This window comes from Schistocerca nitens, chromosome 3 (genome assembly GCF_023898315.1).
Source record: "Schistocerca nitens isolate TAMUIC-IGC-003100 chromosome 3, iqSchNite1.1, whole genome shotgun sequence".
Lineage (NCBI taxonomy): Eukaryota > Metazoa > Arthropoda > Insecta > Orthoptera > Acrididae > Schistocerca > Schistocerca nitens.
The window spans coordinates 201705254-201726126 of record NC_064616.1 but is presented as its reverse complement, the minus strand read 5'-3'; the positions used below and the strand labels follow the sequence as shown (position 1 = coordinate 201726126).

General features: G+C 39.7%; 1 protein-coding gene across 2 annotated transcripts in view; it reads right to left on the bottom strand.

Annotated features, from left to right (window-relative positions):
• Positions 1–20873, bottom strand: part of LOC126248147 (WD repeat, SAM and U-box domain-containing protein 1-like) — a 195236-nt gene that overhangs the window by 70508 nt on the left and 103855 nt on the right. For both annotated transcript variants that reach the window (XM_049948883.1, XM_049948882.1), the window contains exons 10-11: positions 7564–7735; positions 1947–2092 (exon numbers count right to left, since the gene is read on the bottom strand). In XM_049948883.1, the coding sequence (XP_049804840.1) occupies positions 1947–2092; positions 7564–7735 (318 nt within the window). The remainder of the gene's footprint in view (positions 1–1946; positions 2093–7563; positions 7736–20873) is intronic.

The window sequence follows — 20873 nt, the reverse complement described above, 5'->3', positions numbered from 1 at the left end:
GATGTACAAGGATATGTTTTGAATGGACTCACTGAAGCGTTGACCTGACACATTTTAGAGAAACCACAAAGAACACTGTACAGTATAGACCAACCAAATGATGCAGTGCAGTTGTTAAGATACTAGTCTCATACTAAGAAGGATGGGGCTTGCTCTGGCTGGCCATCCTGACTCACGTTTCCCTAAACTGTTCCAGGAAAATGCTGGGACGATTCCTTCATCCTCATAAAAGCATACTTACAAATTCTATGTGTGTGCATACTTTGAGCTATTTATTTTCATTGTATTATGATGACAAATTCTATGTCATTGTGAGATGATCCCTGGATGAACAAATCAAATCAAATCAAAAATAACAGTAACATCAGTCAACCTTAAACGATGAAAATCCAGGTGGAATCTAACAACTGAATTGTATCAGACAACCTTAACTACTGCTAACCACGCACTAACATAAAGAATGTGGAGATATTTTATTGAATAGCAGAGCACTGAAAATATTATGACTGCAATCAGTGTTAGTTGGAAATTCCTCAAAGATGTTATCCATCAGCAGCCGTTCCCTCAGGGAGTCTCATAAAATGGGTACCACAGAAACTGGCACTTTCCCAGAAAGAATCAACAGGAAATGGCAAGAATAACAGCACACTCCTTTTTATTAGTCAAAGAGATTTTATTTTTAACCATCTGATTACACCGGCTGAAATCTAGGTTTATCTACAATTACCTACAAATGAAAAACCATTTGAAACACAGCACTTAAATGACTCAAAGAAGGAAATGACATCACATCCCACTATTACGTTGATAGTTTTACTAGGTACCTATCATGATAAAACATCTGCTGCATGGCAAATCAGTCACTGATCACTGTTATTACACTTCAGAAAAGAGTGTGAAAGAGGCCAAGATTGGTACTGACTGTAAGTGGAAAGCACACCGGCATTCAGTAACTTCAAAAGCAGAAAAATTAGAATTGGTAATCAACACTAGAAATATTCAAGTGCAACTGACTTCTTGCTTCAGAAGTTTCACTTTAAAGGTATCACTGACACGAACAGTACATCTCTTGTGGAAGGAGAACATTAGTGTCAGCCGACTTCTGTTTTTCATAAATTAGCTTGCAGAATTTAGTATCTACAGAAGGCGTGACAATGCTGCTACTCGACATGGATGGTGCGGTACTTTCCAGGCTGACGGCACCTCTGTAATTGGGGAACAATAATAACTGGGGAATAAAAACTCGTGAATGGAACTAACATGTCATGAGAACTAAACTATGGGACATGGAGATACGCACACGACAACAGCTCAGTACTCGGCTGGCATGGGCAGCTAATGACTGGGCGCAAAATAACTCTTGGCACCTGTTCAATGGTAGGTCCGTAGTGGTCTAACTCCACAGGCGCACTGACCTGCTCTGCTTACTGCCACTCGCAAGTGAACACTGACGTTAGTGAGTCTGCCTATATAAAACAACGGGTGTGCTCTCCGTGGCAGGTTCCTGAACTACTCTGCTGCTCCACCCACGCCAGTTCATCTGCCTCCATTGAGACATCCACTGGTGGCAATACTAAGCACGACATAAAAGATCACTTACAAAGAAAGGTTTATAAGTGCAGAAACAATGTTACGAGCTGTTACTCAATGCAGATAAAATAACCAATCCAAGCCTATTTTCTAGCAGGTGAATGAACAAACATTTTCATGGTGCATTCTATCTCTTCTAATAATCAACCAATTTAATTTGTAACGCTAAATAATACTTATAATTTCAAAGTATGGTGTATCTCAGGAATTTAAGTTGAAAGACCATACTTTGGCTACAATAACAATTTTGGGAAAGTACATTAGAGATACCATTTTTTAATTCTATTGATGCTACAACAGAAATGTACAAAGTTTTTAAAAAGTAATTTAATGGATGTTTTCAAAGTGAAACTTACATCAGACATTCCATTGAATCAATATTCCACACACACGCCTTCTCTGCATCACCTGCTATGACCAACAGATGTCCATCTGGTGAGAATCGGCATGTTCTGATTCCACTACCACTACAATGCAAATTTGGGCAAATAGGCATTCCAGTCTGCAATATTAAATCATAGGAGAATTATGAAATGTTAACTCACAAAACATACATTTAAAGCATCACTTACAGTGTTAAATGAAGCTGCATCATCAAGTAGCTGATAAAGCCCAGACTTTTATTGGCAAAGTTTACATTAACCAAAGTACATATGGTATTGATTAATAGTTATAATAATAGTAATAGCAAAGTTTTTTCAGTATTAGTGTGATAGAAATGGCCGTAACTCCTTTGTTGTAACATAAAGGAAAGGGAAACATAACAGTTACTTAAAATAAGAAACTAAACAGTATTCGCATGTATCATTGAACTGCACCCAATAAAAACATAATCATTATATTTATCGTAAATCATACTTCTAGTGTGATGGAAATAAGTTAAGCAGAACCATACAACTGGAACTTGACAAGGCATACTAAGTGAATGAAGTCACAGTTGCTGTTTATGAAAACTTTGTGTCACAATAAACATAAATTTCAGAAACATATTTTCTAAAACTATCAGCCACTGGTTGTAACCACTTTCCTGATGAACCAGCATTCTATTTCACATCTCAGCATACACAAAACATTGCAATTAGTAAAGTTTCCGTATTGTGACAATTGAAATCTCTTCTGCCTCTTATGTCATGCATTGGCTGATGTAATTTCTCCCTGTATAGTCAAAATATACGGTAGTAAAGGGCCGAGTATCACCTCTGCTCACACCCATACACTAAGTAGAAAAGTGTGACTGCAGTGGTGTAATCGGTTAGGGAATATGGTAAGCAAATGTCACAAATCACAACATATCTCAATTATTCTGCTAAGTTAGTTAATGAGTTAGTTAGTTCCATGTTCCCTGATGCAATTTATATCAAAATTATATAGGAGGAATCAGTTTACAGGTTACATATACATGATTTTTTGGTGTGTATTGGTACATGCTGGCTATTTCCAGACCACTACGTAACAGAGCAACAGTAACAGAAATACAAATGAACATATTTTCTTTTGAAGTTATTCATATTACCAGTGAAAAATACATAAATTTAATCTAAATCTACATGAATATTCTGCAATTTGCACTTAAATGTTTAGCAGAAGATTCATAAAATGACTTTCAAACTAGTTCTTGACCATTCCACTCTTGAATAATACCTGAGAAAAATGAACACCTAAACCTTTCCATGCAGGCTCAGTCTTCTCTTATTTTATCATGATAGGCATTTCTGTCTATGTAGGCAGGAGTTCGCAAACTGGTTTGGCATTTAGACAAGAAAGTTCATGATCATTATTTCATGAAAATATCTCACCACTACGAGAACTGTAATTACCACCCCTACTCAGTTATCAGTGACTCTCTCTCCCCTATTTCTGTATATATGACTGTGTCATTTTGTCACGACATGGGGCCCAATAATTGAATTGTTCTTCTGTTACATAGACTTTTGGTCAATTGTCACCAAATGTTTTCTCCAATTCAGCATGAATTTGCTGGGAACGGCCACTCAAGTAAATGTAGACATTTCCCAAACACATCATGTCATCCCAAACACCGTATTTGGCAATTCGGTCGAATTCTTTCAGCCATTTGTTGGGTCGTGACCAGTGTCTTTGGAAAACACTGATGGATCCCTGATGTGAAGCTGACTTACTGCTTTTTTAGTATCCATCTGTCTTCTGAATATAAAGTTTTTAGGTATGATGTACTGCCCATGTAGGTGACAGCTATTACACTGCCTAGAGCCATAATGATGTATATGTCTTGGAACACCCAGTGTCTCCTCCAAACAATGTTGCATCAAAATTATAATCAAATCCAAATATGAAGGAAGGGTAATCAATGAAGCACAACACCTAGCATTGCAAGCACGTTCATTACTGACACCTCACCAACATACACCAAAACAGAACTGACTTGGACAGAGAGTGCAACTATGTATAAGGGGCAGTCAAATGAAAATGAGACAGATGGAAAACAAAGTAAACCATTTTCTATTCCAAACTTAATAACTATAACTGTTATAACTGTTAATACATCTATCCCACTGAGAGACAAGATGGTCAATGCCTTGATGAAAAAATGTTTGCAGTTTCCTACAGAACCATGATTGTACCCAGGTGTGCTGCTCTTTGTCGGAAGCAGCTCCAAAAGTATGGAAAACACACGCTGAGAGGCCGGTACTGAATAGAGGATATGTGAGGGCTTCCCAGCAAAACTTCAGCAGTGTAGTCGAAACAATCTTAGCAATAAGTGGGTGCCTCCACCACTGGTGTCCAACCTATATTTGCGACATGCATTCCAATCAGAATTTAGAGTTTCATAGTCATTAACATCTGGTTTCAGCCAGTTTCCTGTTTTCCTTCTCCTATCTGCTATGATGAATGCTACCCAGTCTGAACTCAAAATGTGTCTTATCAGGTCTGTGGAGGGATTTCTCTATCCTTAAAAAAACCACCTGTGCACACCCCATGTACTCTGCTACACTGGTAGCCATTTCCAAGATCTTACAATTCCCCACCCAATAGTGGAGGTTAAGAAATCTGCAGCCAAGATTGTCACAGAATCATCTGAGCCTTTGGTTTAAGCCTTTCACTTGGATCCAAACCAGAGGACTGCAGTCTGTTCAGGGCATGATACTATGAAATGATAGCTCTGCTTCCACCCTGCAAGCAAGGATAGCTGTCTTCACCAAATCAGCCAGCTGCCTAGAGGAGCTGAGGGTGGCCTCTGAACCTAGGCAGCAGGTGTCATTCATGCCAACATGAGCCACAATTTGTAGCTGAGTGTAGCCAGTATGCTCAATCGCTCAATCTCTACATTTCAGACAAGGCCCCCCTGGCAAGCAAACAGAGTGGACAGTGGCCTCCTTTTCTGATCTGTGCACTATTTCCCTGAGGAACTCCATTATCCGTCTAACATTGGACATTCCAATGACACACTATCCCACCCTTTGTGCTTGTCCAGACCTCTCAGAAAGATTAGCCATGGTCCAACATGTGAGGCATTCTGTACTGACTCAGATGCACTTTCAGCAGTGGCCAATACCTCAAACCTGTTTTTGAGGCATAAAGGGACAGCCACGGAGCTAGTACCCTCTTTTTCCTTCTGCCTAGAAATTCATGACCTGGCCACTGTTCGCCAATCACTTTTGTGCAAGTGTCAACCGACAGGGGCATGCGAATCGAAAGGCACAGTGGCATCAGGAATTCCAGGCAGTGCTATATTTCCAAAAGTTCCACAGTATTCATCTTAGGTGCCCCAATGCTGCAGCAGCCCAGGGTAGCAGCCTGAATACTGTCTATTGTGCCAATGCAGCTTCCATCCGTTTGCAAACAGTGGGCAATCCCTCCCGCCCCTGCATCCTTACACAACTGGGCCAGCCCCTATACACCTTTAATAATTTTTGTCTTATCATAACTAATGCAACATTAACCCAAGAAGCTGCTGGGTGCAATTTAAATTTTGCTGCTACACTGCTTCTAGTCTTTATTACAAAATAAAGCCGCCTCACACAAAAATATGCACTAAAATTTATGCAAAACACTTAGAGTAAGTTACTCAACACTAATCAACACAGTAAAATACACAGATATAATTAACTTCTTTGCAGAAGTATGTTAGAAAAACAAAAACTATAATAAATTACTACACATTAAACAAACTGCTGCAGCTACAAGCACCCTCTCAGCTCTGCAACAGCCACTACATCCTGCGTCCCTGTGTGTTACCACTTGTATGTATGTATTGGGGGGCATGCTATTTTTCAACAGAACAATGCTCATCCACATGGCACACATCTCTATGAACTGTCTGTGTGATGTTAAGGTACTCTCATGGCCAGCAAGGTCTTCAGATCTGTCAGTGATAGAACACATATGGGACAATCTCAGATGTCAACTCTGTTCCAGTGCCATTAATTGGGATACTGAGGACCAGTTACAATAGTTGTGGGCCATCTTGCCTTAGGGAAGGATACAATGGCTTCACAACAGCCTTCCCGACTGAATCCGTGTGCGTATCCAGGCCAGAATGGGTACAATGTTATTCTGATAAGAGGGCTCAAACTGCCGTCTTCTTTTGGGGTGGGAGCATGGACTTAACAAGAAGAACTGCACCACAAGACGACTATAGCCGTCGTCTTTGTTAATTTGACTCAATTTTTGTAATCACTGAAATGACATCACATATCCTCTTCTCAGACCATGACATTTCATTTCGTTTCCTCCTCCCTTTCCAGGTGCTTCACTGTATTGGTTGGGCAGTGTATTTAGACATTATCTGTAGGTAATTATTTTCTGCTATATAATCTTTCCTTCACAGCATTCCTCCACTACTCTTAATTCTCCCCAAGTAAACATAAAGCAGTCATCAACCCAAAGGTTGACTTGAACACTACAGTGCTGTAATAGGCATGGTCCTATTACAGGTGGTACGCTGTTGCCTTCCTCCAACCTTGGAACTCACTCACCCACCAGTTAAAGGAGGACCAACAGTTTCACACAAACAAAGGCAGGTAAAAATCTGACTGACCAGGCATCAAACCTGAGACCTTTGGATCTGTAGTCTGTTACCTTTGAACTACTCTCTCCTCCAGCACACTGAACTATTTATAAAAGTTTCAATCCAGGGTTTCCCTTCTGTTCTTCACAAATATCAGTTAGAGAAGTGAGATAAATAATCAGAATGACCAACGTTCATTTCTACTTGATTTCTGTATATGCAGTGTGTGCCCTGATATTTTCTAGCATTGTTGCATATTATTATAATTCCATAGTCTTGGAATATGTCCTTGAACTTTCAACATGTCCATATGAATTCCACAGTGTAGTTAACTCATAAAGCAAATGGCATTTAACAAACACAATGAAGATCATTACAAGTTAGGGATGTAATCTGTGAAAAACACACATAACAGAAATTGATTCTCTTATAACTATCTCTTTTTTTCTATGTCCTCACTTTACCTATCATCCAGAAATCTGAATGACAGCTCTAAGGTCACATCCGCTGGCATCAGTATGAAAACTTTTTGTTGCAAAATCCAACAGAATTAGTGGTGTAAGCCACAAAATACTGAAAGTTAATTTTTTGCAATATAGTACATAAATTCGGTATCACTTTTTAAAAAATTGTTGAGTGCTGTGGCTATGAATTGAAAAAATCTTTAATTAACTGTCAATAATGCAAGTAAATTTCTTATATTACACAATCTCGTTCAAGTGTTGCACCCGCCCCTCAACGCAGGACACACAATAATAACATTTCATTGTTGTCGTGGCTGCTAGCTTTAAGTTTGCTTTATGCTCACTAACACGTGAATAAAATCAGTTATATGAATGTTTATAAGATAACTTTGCTTCCTCTTCACTCCAGATTTTACACCACATTTTATAAAGCTAGAGCTATGGTGAGATTTTAAAAACAACGTAAATTTTAATGTCTGTTAAGCAAATTACTTTAAATCTCCAGTGAATACAACTCTTTACCTCTATATTCCAGATGATTACTGCACCATCCAGAGAACATGAAGCCAATTTGTCACCTCTTGGAGAAAAGTTGACTTTGTAAACACTGTACTGATGTCCTTCTAATGGTGAGACATTAGTCTCAGCAAACTGATCATCTTCATTAAGGGTCCAAACATGAATCTTATTGTCCCTGAAATTTAGACAGGAAACTATTAAGTAAGAGAAAATATACTTAATTTGCAAAATTGTGCAAAGATTGCTATTAAGATGACTTGTTGAACTAAAAACTACTAGGCAGGGAAGTTAATTTATTATATTCTATTTATTTTATTTTATTATTCTATTTATTTTATTATATTCTATTTTAATCACATCATGATTGTATACATTGTGACATAAAAACAGCAGTAGTAATTTGAAGAAAGAAAGGGAGACTTTTTGTGATACACAGTTTAGTTAGGGGTATTTTTTTCTGTTTCCTTTGAGAAGAATGTCTTTAAGAACACACAACCAACAAAAATGCCAGTCAAATGGTGTCACAAGGAAACCAAGTTCATTTTACCAAGATGGGGATCAACTGAAACATTTGATACACCCTCACTAATTCTCAACCAAATTGTAACCTTTCAACCAACTTACACCTTGGACCAGACCACAGATGAGTAAAGCGCCACACCAAAGAGTTCATATTCACATTACTTGGCTTTGCCAACTCACAACCACTGTCACATTCCAACCTAATGTAGAACTAAGCTACACAAAAGATCGGCTGGTCACCACAACCTCTATTCCAAAAACTAATACAGATGTAAAAGAAATATTGTTGTTGTTTTCCTCAGTCCGAAGACTGGTTTGATACAGTTTCCCACGTTATTCTATCTCATGCAAGCCTCATCATCTCCAAATAAGTACTGCAACCTACGTCCATTTCAACCAGCTTACTGTAATCAACTCTTGCTCTCCCTCTATAGCCCCCCTGTAATCAACTCTTGCTCTCCCTCTATAGCCCCCCTCACCCCCCACCCACCCCTTCCCTCCAATACTAAATTGATGATTCCTTGGTGACTCGGAATGTGTCCTATCAACCAATCCCTTCTTTTTATCAAGTTATGTCACAAATTTATTTTCTCCCCAATTCTATTTAGTATCTCTTCATTAGTTAGGTGATCTACCTACCTAATTTTCAGCATTCATCTGTAGCAGCACATTTCAAAACATTCTTTCTTTCTTTCTTTCTTTCTTTCACTGGAGCCATGTCCCGTGCTGACGCAGGGTTGGTATTGTTAGGAACGGATTTGGCAAGGTTGGTGGAAAGTGGTGGCCGGATGCCCTTCCTGCCACCACCCCGTGCCCCCCAGGATGGAATTAGTGTAACCCTGCTATCTGTGTCGAGTGTAATTAATGGAATAGTGCGAGCATGTTCACATGTCTGCAAGTCGTGGAACAAAGGCGGAATTTGGGGACCAGCCCAGTATTCACCTAGCAGGATGTGGAAAACTGCCTAAAAACCACATCCAGGCTGGCCGGCACACCAACCGACGATGGTAATCCACCGGGCGGATTTGATCCGGGGCCGGTGCGCCTACCCGAGGAGTACAGGAAGCACCGCATTAGCGCTCTCGGCTAACCTGGCGGGTTATTTCAAAATCTTCTATTCTCCTCATTTCTGAACTGCTCATAATCCATATTTCACAACTGTTGGAGATTAGATTCCAGAGAAATACCTTCAGAAAGGACTTTCTAACACTTAAATTTATATTTGATGTTAACAAATTTCTTTTATTCAAAAACGCTTTCCTTGTCATTATCAGTTTACGTTTTATATTGTCTACACTTCAGTTATTATCACTTATTTTACTACCCAAAAAGCAAAATTCATTTCCTACTTTTAGTGTCTCAGTTTCTAATCTAATTCCATCAACATCTTCTGAATCATCTGACTACATTCCATTACTCTTATTTGCTTTTGTTGATGTTCATCTTATATCATCCTTTCAAGACACTATCTATTCCATTACCTCCTCATCTAAGTGCTTTGCTGTATCCAACAGAATTACAAACTCATCGGCGAACCTTACAGTTTTTATTTCTTCTCCCAGAACTTTGATTCCTTCTCCAAATTTGTCTTTGGTTTCCTTTACTGCTTGGTCAATGTATAATTTGAATAACACTGGGGATAAGCTACAACCCTGGCTCACTCCCTTCTCAACTACTGCTTTACATTCATGTCCTCTGACTCTTATGACTGCCATCCAGTTTTGAACACATTATAAATAACCTTTCACTCTGTGTGTTTTATGCCGGATACCTGTAGTATCACAACTGTTCAATGAAATCCCAACTACTAAAGACGTGAACAAAGAACGATGTAATATAAAAATTTTATAAAGCAAATAGCAAGAGAAGTGCTATGTGAAAAAGATAGGGCCAATCAGAAGAGGTTTAAAATATGGAATGAAGAGATACAAAAAGTCATTAACGATAAACAGAAAGCATACAATGAATACTTACAGAAGAAATCATTAATAGATAAAGAGCAATGCCATTGGAAAAGAAATGAAGCAAAAGCAATAGTAAGACCAGCACATAGTACATCATGGGACATGTTTCTAAGCAGAACATAATATATATGGCAAACAAAAAATGGCCCATTTCAACCTCCCCTTTGTCCGTCCATCTCCTCCTCTCTCCTATATGTGTCCATTTCTTCCTTCCTCCTCACTGTCTGTATATCTCCTCCTCCTTCCACAATATCACACTCACTCTCAATAGGATGCTGGTGGTTTCTACCCCATAGTATTTCTTTCCAGACTGTAACTAATGTGTGTACCAAATTTGGTTGAAATCATTCCAAAGGTTTAGAATGATCCCTTTACCCATGGCTTTGCCCATGTATGTTCATGTCAAATATATTACACTTATTAAATTTCACACATACTTGTATACACATTTCATCTGTATCTCTAGCGAATTTTGCCCTGCAGTTTCTTTTTCACCCAGCTCAACGTTTATGACGTTGAATCTCCTGAACTATGTGCTGTACACAAATATAATTTTGCAGATACATCCAGTGGTATACGTGACAACTGTCTGTGAAATGTATTGTGAACAGAGATAGACATAAAGAACTAATAAATTAAACTATCATGTTTCACACTGCAGTTTTACTGCATGAACAGCGAAAATGTAGTAAATGATAAACTTGTTTCCTTTCATCAGTTGGTGGAGGGTCATAAGTGAGAAAAAGTTTTGTGAAGGTTTGAAATTATGTGTAAAGTTATTTGCAAGTCTCTAAGTGCTCTCATTCTTGAATACTGGATGACTAAACTACGGGTATTTGCATGCGATGGGCTACTCTGATTTCTCATCCCTTTGATAGGTAGGCAGTTCTTACTCGCACAGTGATAATTTCCAGACAGTAAGTGATACATGTACCAAGTTTGGTTGAAATCAGTCAAGTGGTTTAGAAGAAGGTGTGGAACATACATACATACTGTACTTATGAGGTGTGATAAAAAAGTAACAGAAATTTTTTTTTTTTAATTTTGCGGGCTTTACACAGCCAATTTTCAAAACTATCTTTTTATCTTGTTGGTAAATATGTTCCTCATGTATGTTTGCATTTTCAGCTGTGAGCTGTTTTGAATGTTTAGAGCTTATTGTTGACAGCTGACAAGGTTATACATGTTGTCGAGTGCTCAGCAAATTTTTACTCACAAAAAGACAGATCAAAGGATTTGCATTAAACTTGGCTTGAAGAACAGAATAAAGTGCAGCATTACATTTGAAATGACTGCGGCTTTTGGCGAATCTATTACGAGTAAGACCAGAGTTTGAAAGTGGTACAGACATTTCAAATGGGGTCTAGAAGATGTTGAAGAAGACGATGACTGCCCTAGAAACCTAAGCAAATCAATTACTGATGACAATGTGGAAGGAGTAAAGAAAATGGTTCTGGAAAATCACTGAATCACTATAAGAGAGGTTGCTGATTATGTCACTATATTCTTTGGCTCATGCAAAGCAATTTTTTTAATATTTTGGGCATGACATGTGTTCCAAACTTGTTGAATTCTGACCAAAAATGATGCTGTGCAGACATGTCTCGTGAATTTCTGAATGAAGTCAAAAACAATCCAGACCTTCTAAAGGTGGTTATAACAGGTGACAAAACACCTGAAACATCAAAACCAAGGCCCAATAATCCCGACAGAAATTGCCTGAGGAGCCAAGACCACAAAAAATTTGACAAGTTCAAGCACACATGAAGGTTCTTCTCATTGTTTTCTTTGATTAGATAGTGCATCATGACTTCATGTCGTATGGTCGTACGGTCAATTAGGAATAAAACCTGGAAGTTCGACAGCACTTGTGTACAGCAATCAAAAGAAAATGACCGTAATTGTGAGAAAACCACTTGTGGAAATTGCATCACAACTCAATGCTTGTTCATGATTTTTTGTCAAAAAACAAAACTGTTACGCTGCCTCAATCACTGTATGGGCCTCTGCAACTTCTTTCTAATCTCGAGGCTGAAGAGAACCCTGAAAGGATGCCGTTTTGTCACCATGATGAAAAATGAGTTCCAGAAGTGATTCCATGACTGGAAAAAGCACTAGAACATGTGTATGGTATCTGAAGGGGATTACTGTGAATGGGACAAAGTTGACATTGATGAATAAATAAAGATACTGTAAGAAAAACAAAAATTCTCATATTTGTTTTGGTAATACATTTGGATGTGTATGGATCCTCCTCAGGGGACACCACCTTAATGTAGCACTGTCCATGTGGGCGAGGAGGTTTGGGTGCTCTGGATCCAGAGGGCTATGCCTGCGGTAGCGTAGCTACCAGCAGGGCCACTGATGCCGGACAGGCCAATGGGGTGGAGCCAGACGAAGTGCGTCCCACAACGACCTATCTCCTGTCCAATCCTATCCTAAGCCTATCCCTTTCCCTTATCATTCTTAACATCCTACAACATAGGGCAGGGAGGGCTCTCGAGGTGCGGTGAAGCCAGTCTTCCTAAGGGAGTAAACCCGATACAAATCACCTGCTGCTTTCCAGTTAGTAGAGGGATCTACAAAGGCTAAGGATGCTCCCCTGAACATGGAGCCAGCTACCCTAAGAGCTGTAAGAGGCAACCCCCCCCCCCCCCCCAAATGGTTGGGCGGAAGATTAACAATCTCCCCCTGTAAAACATCAATTGTTGCGAATGCTAGCAAAGGAATAAGCCAGACAGATATTTTGATGATGACCCCAGCAAACAAAAAAAGGATAAGAGATATGTATATAGGAACATGGAGTGTGCTGAGCCTATACCAAGCTGGAGCCCTACATCAGCTGCAAAGGCAAGTAAACAACTACAGTATAAAAATATTGGCTCTCCATGAAATTAGGTGGAAGGGAATGACATAATGGACGTAGGAAATTTCACTATCTTCTATAGTGGCGGGAGGATGAATACCTTTGGACAGGTTTTTTGGTCGCTACAGAACTGAAACATGCAGTGATGTGCTTCCAACCAATCAATGAATGGATGTCCATATTAAGATTAAGGGGAAAATTTTTCAACATTACAATGATAAATGTACATGCACCCACAGAGGAGACAGATGAACAACAAAAGGATGAGTTTTATAGAAAGGTAGAACAACTGTATGATCAGGCTCCCAAACATGATGTCAAGATATTAATAGGAGACCTGAATGTAGAAATAGGAAAAGAAGAGGCCTTTCAGCCAACCACAGGAAGACATAGCCTCCATGAAATATCAAACAACAATGGACTTAGGGCTGTAGATTTTGCTATAAACAAAAACATGACTGTTGGCAGTACGTTTCCCACACAAAGAAACATGGATTTCACCATATGGACAAACAAGAAATCAGATAGACCATATATTGATTGATCGGAGACACGGATCAGACATAATGGATGTTAGGAGCCAACGTGGAGCTGACTGCAATTCAGACCACCATCTAGTGAGAATTAAATATAGACAAAGGATCTCACTATTGAGTAAACAAAAAGGCCACAAACAAAAGAGGTTTGACATTAAGAAACTGAAGTTAGAAGAAATACAGAAAACATATTAGATGATAATAGAAGAGGGGATTAAGAATGAGACCGAGACATCAAATGAACATATAGAAGTAATGTGGAAATGATGTAAGACTGCAATCCTCGAGGCAGCTGGAGAGGTTTTAGGACATGAACGGGCTCAAAGGAAGGAAGATTGGCTTGACGTAGAATGTATGAGAAGAATTGAGGAACATAATATAGCACAAATGAAATTATTGCAGAGAAGAACTCGAGCAAATCTGAATGAATGAATATGATGAAAAGTGCCGTGTAGCGAAGAGGCTCTGCAGACAGAAGAAAAGAGCAGTAGAAAAGAAAAAAACTGAAAGAAATTGAACAGCTAGGAGAAGAGAAGCAAAGTCATGAAATGTACCAAAAGATTAAAGAAGGAAAGACCGGGTTACAATCCAGAACAAATGTGTGTAGGAACAAAGAAGGGGATTTGATACAGGAGAGTAATAAAATACTTGACAGGTAAGCAGAATACTTCCAAGAGTTACTGAACCCAGAAGTAGAATGGTTAGAACGAGAGAACTGGTGGAACTAACTTACTATGGACCAGAGGTTTTAAAACCAGAACCTACACTGGGGGAAGCAATGCAAGCCATTAACACCTTAATAAACAATAAGTTGTCTGGAGAAGATCAGATCCTGGCTGAACTTCTCAAATATGGTGGGGAAACGCTGTGGAAAACAATTCACAAAATAATACTGAATATCTGGCAAGAGGAGAGCATGCCAAAGGAGTCGAAAACAGCTATAATGTGTCCCATACATAAAAAAGGAGATAAATTAAACTGCCAGAACTATTGAGGAATCTCCCTACTAAATACTACATATAAAGTTTTCTCCAAGATTCTAACCAGCAGGCTTACTCTATATGTGCAAGAGAGAGTTGGAGACTATCAGAGTGGTTTTGTAAGAAATAGGTCAACAACTGACCAGATATTCACATTGCGCATACTACCTGAAAAATCTTACGAACATCAAATTAACATACACCAGATTTATATCAACTTTAAACAAGCCTATGATAGCATCTCAAGAGTGACATTGCAGAATGTAATGGAAGAGGCTGGAATACCTAAGAAGCTCATTAAACTTTCTATGACGACCCTCAGCGAAACCAACTGTAAAGTAAAAATACAGGGCGAAATCTCCAGAGAAGTGGAATTGAAGAAGGGACTTAGACAGTGTGATAATATCTCATCGCTATTCAACCTTTGCCTAGAAAAAGTCATAAGTCAGACAGAGTTAAATAAAGGAGGAACCTTCTTAAATCGTTCACTACAGTACCTAACCTATGCTGATGATGTGGCATTACTCGCATGAAACACTGCTGTGCTAGGTGAAGCCTATCGACAACTGGAGAAAGGTGCAATGGAACTTGGCCTGGCAGTCAATGTCGAAAAGACCAAGTCTATGGCAAAGACCAACCAGCAAAACCTACCAAATCTCAGGATAGCCGACAGGGAGTTTGAAAGAGTGAGACACTTCAAGTACCTTGGGTCGACTATCACTGAGACAAATGACATTGGCAGTGAGGTGAAAGCCAGAATAGCAGCAGGTAACAGATCCTTTGCCATATTACCCATGGTTAGGAGTTTGCTTCCATCACGAAAATCCAAAATCCTCATTTACAAAACAATTATAAGACCAGTTGTTATGTATGGTGCCGAAACATGGACAATTACTGTAAATAAGGAAAGGATCCTTAGCATATGGGAGAGAAAGGTGCTACATAAAATATATGGCCCAATATATGATCAAGAAGCTTGGCGCATTTGTACGAATGCGGAATTACGACACCTTTTTGAAGAACCTGACATTGTCACTACCATTAAAATAAGAAGACTGCGGTGGGCAGGGCACATGGTCAGAATGGAAGAAGACAGAGCATGTAAGAGGATTTTTGATGGCAAGGCTGGAGGCAGACGGCAGAGGGGACACCCCAGAAAGAGATGGGTGAATGGAATTGAAGAAGGCATGAAAAAGCTGCGTGTCAGAGGATGGAGACGGAAAGCCATGGATCAGATAGAATGGCAGAATATTGTGATGCACACCAAGGCCCTTTAAGGGCTGTAAAGGCGAGGAGTAAGTAATACATATGGATGATTTCCTCCTGTTATCAGTTAAATTCAGTATCCCTGTGTTATATAAGGATTTCTGCTAGGTCTTGTCTTTTTACCTATTTGATCCTATGGTGCCTTCATTATTTCGTCTCTCAAAGTTAACCATTCATTTTCTACTGTATTCCTTAACACAATTCCAATCAATTGTTACCTTATGCCCCCTTTGAAAGTTTTATGAGTGCTTTGTTCTCTTACTCTTTGTGCATAGTATGACATCATACACCACATCATCACAATGTTATATAGGATAAAGCTGACATCCAATATCAGTACCTTCAGTTTCTATTAGTAAAAACAAGATCATCCTTTTTTTAAAAAGTAGGCGCTCCATTTTTATTGTATATAACGACAATTTGATAAAATTCAGTAACTTTTCTCTCACTATTTTTTTCATTGCGCTACTACAGAGGGTGATCCTAAACTTCACTGACAAAAGTTCGGAGGATGTTCGAGGAAATTCTCTGAGTATTTTGAAATAAGGTATTTGTGGTCTTTGATGGTTCGTTACACAGATATATTCATTTTCTTAGTCCCGTTAGCTTTCTTTGTCTGAAAACACATTTAAAATGGTGAAAAAGGTAGTAACATGCACTCCCTAAAATGTACAACAAAAACTATTGGGTAATAAAACAACTCTCAGAGGACACTGCACACTTCAATCACACTGTGCAGGGTGGCCAGTGTGTCAAGGAACATCTTAAGAGTTCATAAAAAAATTCTATTCCTAAACTTTTCTCGTATACTTTTCAACCAATATACCAGTGCCAGTTCTTGCAATGCATATGTGACACCCTGTGTAGCCTTCAGGACAGAAGTAATTAATTCTGGTAAAAGCTGCTGACAATGTACACTTTCAGCCCTCTGCTGAATGCGCTGACATACCCACACTACTCACGAGCGCCTGCTTCAGAAGGTAGATCACACGAATGAGCTGTATACAGTTAGCTTCTACCATCCATCCCTGGCCCTTCTGTCCCAGAACTGCCACCAGCCACACAAATGTTAAGCATCATCCTTCTAATTCCCTATTCCTTTATTATTTTTGACCAAACTCTTATACTGGTAGTCCATTTCTAACTCCAGCCTCAGGGGGTGCCCTTTCTGTATTCTGTCATTGATAATATATCCTAAGTTTTCATTAATTAACTCATTTATTTTGCTGCCTCCCTTCCGATATTCACTCATCCCACTTCGCACCCCATACAAGTTGGCTTCAGAAACGGCATCTAATCCACAGTTCAGTCCGTAAGGTGACCACAAAATCTTCAGCTCACTTTCGAGACCGCGTGGCCAGTTAACAAGAGTTGCCACAGTCACGGTCTGGAAGCCGTGTAGCATCTTACCGTGTGGTCTGGGACACACCACATCCGCACATTCCGCTACAGTGCTCGGGGCAGAGCCCAACTGCGCCACTCGCTGCAGTGAGGTATACCGTCCTGCCACACGCCTTCTGCACTTGTGCAGCATGCTCGCCAGCACCTGCCTGGGAAGGCAGACCACACGAGTGAGCTGTATAAGCTGGCACAGATCATCCGACGACAGTGCTGGCAAGTAGCACTGCCCTGTTAACTACACGTTGCCACTGGCACAGCCCTCTGGCTTCCTGCCTGCTGCTCCTGTCAAACAAGCTGCCGGGCTCACTTGTGCCATCCCACACACTGTCACGCAGTTGGACCTGTCGGCCTCACTACCTCGATGCCTGCCCGGTCTGCTGGCCAAGCTGTCCGTGCCATCACTTACTTGCTTACTGCTGCTCAGTCGTGTGGCCCGTTCGATGCCACAAACCTCACACTGTGGCCCACCTGTCACCAATACTGTGCTGCCCTCGCCTGGGCTGCACCGGTAACCTGCTGTAGCCGTACGTCCCACCCTCGCCAGGGACGTTGCAGCCCACGACACTCGGCACCCCACGGTTTAACAGGTATGTATCCACTGAATCAGCCCACGTCCTGGGCCTGAGGGTCCTGGCCTCAGTATCAGGGACATCTCTTCCTTGTCACCGTGTGGGCAGCAGCTGCCACTGAGTCTGTGCCACACACATTTGGGTGCCACATGCCTGACACCCAGCTGTCTACAAGTGTGGCAGTCAGCTTCAAATGCGAGTTTTCTAAATTTTCTCAATAGTGTGTCTCGAAAAGGACATCACCTTGCCTCCAGGGATTACCAGTTGAGTTCCCAAAGACTTTTGTAACACTTACATGTTATTCAAACCTACCGGTAACAAATGTAGTGGCTCACCACTGAATTGTTTCGATGTCTTCCATCAATCCAATCTAGTACAGATCCCAAACACTCTAGCAGTACTCAAAATGAGGTCATACCAGCATCCTATATTCAATCTCCTTTACAGGTGAATCACTCTTTCTTAAAATTATCCCAATAAACTGAAGTTGACCATTTGTGTTCCTTACCACAGTTATCACATGCTAATTCCATTTAAAATGGAAACACATTGTTAACTTAATTACAATAATGACTCTAGACTGGATATGAGATTTTTCATTTATTTAGCCTTAGTAAATTTAATATTTTTAGAGAGACAGCTTTTATATATTACGTAATGGTCTATTAGCAGCACTTTGGCACACGGTGATATGTCCCATTTGATTTATAGTGGTCAGTTGCCTTCATATTTTGTGCATATTAATTATGGGTACAAACCTTAAGCCTTGGTGTGAGTGAGTTTTTGTTTTAGGGCCAGGAGCAGACACTATACTGGCATCTAGACTCAGAAAGGAAAACCTAAAGCCATTAAGTTTCTCAATTTCCATTATGTCTATCTAATTACAATAGGGATTATGTGACCTTAGGCTAGCACCTGTGTTGCTGAAGCCACTAGAACACTGTGTGACCTATCAGATTTTGGGAGCAAAGGATTAAATCCTTTCCCTTCTACCTTCTCTGTCTCATATTCCTTTTTTTCTTTCTGTTTTTTGTCTGTAAGTAATGATTACATTATTTCTTTCTTGTATTCTAAAACTGTTTAAAGTTATTTCACAGTCCTGCCCCTATCGTATACATGATAGGGACCACTATGAAATAATAGAGCAGATTCTTCCCCTCCACCTTTTATGTTTTGGTTGCCTTCTTTTTCTCGCTTTGGAAACTGGACAAATTTGCACATGGTGATATTTTGTTTTCAAGAGGCTACAGATTGATTGATGCACTGTCACCCTGCAAGATGTGAGGATGAGACGAAGTGCCAATGTTGTAATAGACTATACCATTTTATTCTAGATGCCTAATACAACTTGTCATTTTGGGTTACTTTCGGCTGTTAGCACAGGGAGCAGTGAAGGTTTGTTGAGCGTTACGTGATAACAGGAAGCCATGGCATATGAAGTTAACAAAGTATTATTATGAGAAATAGGGTAAGATGAATACAGGGGATAATAATATGGCACGATATAAAGTAACTGAGAATATGATTGATTAATTAATTATTGCAAAGTCCACCTGTATCATCTGCTGTTGGCTTTCAACGCACATGTTTCACGATATTGTGGTAGGATTGATGATGAGTTATGAACAGATAAGATTTGAAACTGAGGTATTCTTTCTCTGTCCAGTGGTTGTTTCATAGTTAATTTTGTTTTAACTTTGTGAGAAGGATTTTCCATGTGTATATCTACTATGCTGGCTCTTACATTGACTATAGATTTTAAGCTGCTATAATCACTCATGACCTTTGTTGACTCTTCAGTGGTTACAGATATTAATGAGCTCTGTGGGACAGAACCCAACTTGCTTTTGAATGACTAGATCACAAATATGTGACTGTAGGTTTTTAGGCATCACTCATTTGTTGTGCTAAGATGATGAAAGAATGTATCAAGTCTCCTCTTACAATTTCATGTTGTGAGTGTTAAGCTTTGTTGCCAAGTCCACCACTCTCTTTGCAGTGTCTACTCTGTTTACTCTTTCTTTTCAATGGAACATTATACCCCAAACTGAATTTATTCTTTGCAACTAATGTTGCATCGCTCTGCAGATGAGCACTGGAAGCATTTATTTCTGTTCCTTTCTTTCATGGCATCATTTATAAGAGTTAAAAATAATTGTGCACATTTTTAATTTTTTATGTCCACTGAACTGACTGTTTTCCTTCTGCATTTCTTCATAAAATTTTCCTGCCCAGTGTCCGATGAGATTAGTATGCACTTTGTGTCTACCTGCTTGTTTTAACTAGTGTAATTTCATTTAAAGTCTAAGTTAATGCATTCTTTGTACAGCCCGGCTCTATCCACATCAAAATTTTCTTTGTATTGACATGACATTGTTGTGGTTTCTGTGCAAACGTTAAATTCCCAAGGTTGGCGGTCAATAGATTTTGAACCTTTTATTTGCTGAAATTCACCACACAGATGCACTAAGCCAACATAAAAATCTTAAAACAGAGATGAAATATGTCACATTATTTCTATAACCTGTTGTTTCAAGTTGAAACTTTCTGATTGTTTGTTTTGCTCATTTGAGCCACTACTTTCTACCTGATTTACAAAGATGAAATTTTACTGTACTGATTATTCCATTTCAACTAAAAGCCATTCAAGTCTCAAATATGCCTCTACAAGTTAACACTGATGGTTGGTCTTCTGTTAAATAACAGCGCCTTACTCTGTCTTATGTGCAGCTGATGTTATGTAACTGATAAGATATCTCCAGCTGTTCAGCAAAGCACACACTTTCTTCGGTGTCGTTTTGGCGGGCACACATGTATCTGCGAATTCTGGACACACTGCCCCCCCCCCTCTTTTCTCCTCTTCTCTTCTCCATGATGCCTCTGTCACCCCAGAAGGCCTTACCTCCTCTCTTTCCCCAGTGACTGCACATTCTCCCCTCTCCACCCCTGTCCTCCCAAACCTCTCACAGTCTATCCCTCCTCTCCCTACCCCTTTGGTGAAACCTATGTCTTGTATTGCAAAAAGTATCTCCTCCCCACTAGCTTTGCAGTGCTGCCATTACATTACTCGACACTTACCACTTCCACACCACATCACCCACGTGACTGTTTCCCGTCGTCTGACGTTTGTAAAAATGCTGCATGTGTGTTTGTGCTGGGCTAAGCCATGTTCTGAATATATCCTTTCAAAATCTTACAGAAAACTGTGT